This window comes from Limulus polyphemus, unplaced genomic scaffold (assembly GCF_000517525.1).
Source record: "Limulus polyphemus unplaced genomic scaffold, Limulus_polyphemus-2.1.2 Scaffold877, whole genome shotgun sequence".
Taxonomy (NCBI): Eukaryota; Metazoa; Arthropoda; class Merostomata; order Xiphosura; family Limulidae; genus Limulus; species Limulus polyphemus.
This window is the reverse complement of record NW_013666487.1, coordinates 148,760-152,516: the sequence shown is the minus strand read 5'-3', so window position 1 is coordinate 152,516 and position 3,757 is coordinate 148,760. Positions and strand designations below refer to the sequence as shown.

At 30.1% G+C, this 3,757-nt stretch overlaps 1 protein-coding gene across 7 annotated transcripts in view; it reads left to right on the top strand.

The window, feature by feature from the left end:
* Positions 1-3,757, top strand: part of LOC106461000 (epidermal growth factor receptor substrate 15-like 1) — an 86,275-nt gene that overhangs the window by 7,656 nt on the left and 74,862 nt on the right. For 5 of the 7 annotated variants that reach the window (XM_022387798.1, XM_022387799.1, XM_022387800.1 and 2 more), the window contains exon 2: positions 1,561-1,605. In XM_022387798.1, the coding sequence (XP_022243506.1) occupies positions 1,561-1,605 (45 nt within the window). Of the gene's footprint in view, positions 1-1,560; positions 1,606-2,652; positions 2,787-3,757 lie in introns of all 7 variants that reach the window. The other 2 variants (XM_022387803.1, XM_022387802.1) reach the window with 1 other exon arrangement.

Below are 3,757 nucleotides of genomic sequence, written 5' to 3'. Positions count from 1 at the left end.
CCCCCCCCCCCCCCCAGTTAACATTTATTTACCCTTAATTACTTGTCACTGAGGCTATTTTTAGCTCATGTTAAAAGTTAATTTTGAGGTTTAAGTGGGATTAAATCAAGCTTATCATGTTAGTAGACCTAAGTTGATTAAGGTAATATTGATCTTATTACCTGTTAATATTTAAAACAGTTTATCAGACATTTTGCACAAGTTTCAGTTCTCTAGACATGACATGTAATCATGTTTTTAACCCTTTCACTGCATAATTAGATTTCACAGTCAGTCCCCAATCAATGTCATTTCTCCATAAAAAACATCATAAAGTAACAGCATTTTTCACTGTATTATGATATATAAGACACTTACATTGCAGATCTTAATGTTATGGCATCGCTAACTTACCTAAATTATATTAAAAACACAAAGAAAGTATAACAATCAGCTGATATCTCTGTGCACGGGTGCCTAGCATTATCTGTTGGCTGAGGCCCCAGCTGAGGAATTGTTTATACTTATGTTTCCCACTCATGCTCGCAGATATCAACACACGGTGTCTAGTGGTTGATTCAAGCTCATGGAGGGTTATTGATTTCTACTGTTTGGAGGGACAATTTTTGATGGCTGTGGAGAAAAGTTGATCTCCACTCTAAATGATAATTAAACTTCCGTTTACTATAGCCGCTTCCCATAGCGAAAGGGTTAAATAGACAGATAATCACCACAGTAAAGTGGTAAATTATGATTTTCAAAATTGTTTTATCTGATGCTAGTTAAACAGAACAGTTGACTTATTTCACTGTAACATAAGACAACTAGAGCTCTAATTAATCACCACAGTAAAGTAGTAAATTATGATTTACAAAATTGTTTTCTCTGCTGCTAGTTAAACAGAACAGTTGACTTATTTCACTGTAACATAAGACAACTAGAGCTCTAATTAATCACCACAGTAAAGTAGTAAATTATGATTTACAAAATTGTTTTCTCTGATGCTAGTTAAACAGAACAGTTGACTTATTTCACTGTAACATAAGACAACTAGAGCTCTAATTAATCACCACAGTAAAGTAGTAAATTATGATTTACAAAATTGTTTTATCTGATGCTAGTTAAACAGAACAGTTGACTTATTTCACTGTAACATAAGACAACTAGAGCTCTAATTAATCATCACAGTAAAGTAGTAAATTATGATTTACAAAATTGTTTTCTCTGATGCTAGTTAAACAGAACAGTTGACTTATTTCACTGTAACATAAGACAACTAGAGCTCTAATTAATCACCACAGTAAAGTAGTAAATTATGATTTACAAAATTGTTTTTTCTGATGCTAGTTAAACAGAACAGTTGACTTATTTCACTGTAACGTAAAACAACTAGAGCTTTGATCAATCTAAAAACAGTACAAGATATTAAGATTTATAATATAAATATAAATTTTTAATAAAACTTGTGACTAAGAAATAAATTGGATTTTCTGATGCACTGTACTGTATAACACTTGTGTACTTTAATTGGTTATATGTGCTTTTGTGATTTTAATATTTTTGATGTTTTATTTCTTTAAGGTTGCTGGAAATCATTTTGCCTTATATGAGGGTTTATATCAACAGGTAGGTTAATATTAGTAAAAGATGCTTACATTGTGTATTTGTGATTTACATTTTAACATATTTTGTGATGCTAGTAAAAAACTAGATATGGAACATGACAAACTTGGCTGTTGTAAGTTTTTATAGAGAAACTGCTCATATGCTGTTATGTCAAAATATTTCATATTCAGAATACTAAAACTATCATGAGAATAGAACAAAAACACTGCATTTCAAATAACAGTTTAAAAGAGAGGAAAAAGCATTTTATGGTAGTCTCTAGTTTCCTGCATGGTTATCACATCATTACATTATTTACTTAATGAAGTTATCTTAAATAGGACTCTCATGAGCATAATTTTCTACTGCTTAGATGGGCCCTTAGTGTGTGATGGTTTTTTTTGTGTTTTTTTAAGGAGTTAGCCAGTTGGCAAAGTGCCAGATAAGAAGAGTTATAACTCTAAAAAATGTCCTCTAGTTTTAACCTTATCATTTATAGGTTTCTTAAAGTCTTGATATTTTTTGTGTTTATGAAGTGAGCATGGTCTAAAACATATTTCCTGTAAACATCTAAAAAATGATTACTGAAAGTTACAAAGCTTCATCAGTATAAAATAAATGTAGAATAGTACTAAAGAGAGAAAAATGGTTAAGAATAATCTGATATTAATCATTTTTTCAATATGCACATTTACTAATCAAAAAGACCTCTTGACTGTGAAAATAAGTAAAACTACCATTACTTTCAGTTGAAACTCAATATGAGCAATCAAGTTATAAGTAAAACCATAAGCCATTTTGTAATAATATTTTCTGTAAAAATTGTCCCAAACAACTGATGGTTTATAGCAAAATAAACTGGACATATCATTTTGTCCTAAGATGAACATTATAATTTAGTAACAGTTAAGCTAGTTATTTTTTAATGTTAAAAGCACACTTTGTTAGATTTACACATCCATTTCAGTTGTTTGGTCTTGCATTTTAAATTATCTCTTAACTTAAAAGTATACAAAAGTTTATCTTCTTTCATGACTGTTCTTTATGTGACTCTTTATTTAATTTTAGGCTCAAAGTTATTCATGAATAGGCTCTTCTCAGCAAGCTCAGAAACTTCAACATACAAACTGTATATTTCCTGGCAAACTCTGAGCTATAAATCTTCATGCACAACTGTTATCAACCTTATCATTTATTAGAAAGTAAGCCTGATTTCACTGTTATAGGTCTGACAATGTCCTCTTATTCTTGTACCACGGTTCAATTGCAGTTTATAATATTCAGTAAGCGACTGTTTAATAAAGTAATAATGCTTTCTTTTATCACCAATGGATTTTAACAGTAACAGTTTGGTTTTATTAGTTAACGATCCCCTACAATTACATCAGTTATGCAAAAGACCTTTCACATTCTTGTAGCCAATGCTGAAGATTTAAAGTGACCTGCTAGTGTTTGTGCTGCACCCAAGAGTTGTTCATGTCTGGTAGTCAAACCTAATTCAAACCAGATTTGTAACTATTTTTAGATCAAGCATCACTTGTGCATCTTAAAGATGATTGTCATGAACCATTACCTCTTGTATTTGCTGACCAATGGGAAATTCTTGTATGATTTCATGTGACTGTTACTTCTAGTCTTTGTCAAGGTGATGAAATGTTATTGTAATACAAAACACTTTAGATTGACTTGTCCATATATTATTGGTTAAGGCCACAGACTATGAAGCATCAAATATAGCTTTTCAAGTGTATTTATGAAGGTGCAGTAACATATCCTTCACAGTTTCTCTAAAATGGATTTCATAAAGCAATCAGTAGTGTATGAATTAAATCTTGGAAATCTTTCCCTTCTACCTGTTGTTATTTTTTTACTCTTTTCTTTTTTCCTGTTAATTGTACACTGTATACAAAATATGATGGAAAATGTTTTCTTTGAATTTCTTACTTAAATAGGTCTATACTGCACAAGAAATATGTGTTGTGAAATATATTTTGTTAGGTTATAAATGGATATGTTGTCTAAAAGTAACATTATTCAATTGAAAAAACCAAAAAATTATTCCATGGTAAGAGCATATATTCCTATTTAATGTTATTTTTTATACACATCACTATTATAATTTTTAATACACTGTTACATAATTTTTTTGATAAAGTATGCCAAACTTAGAACT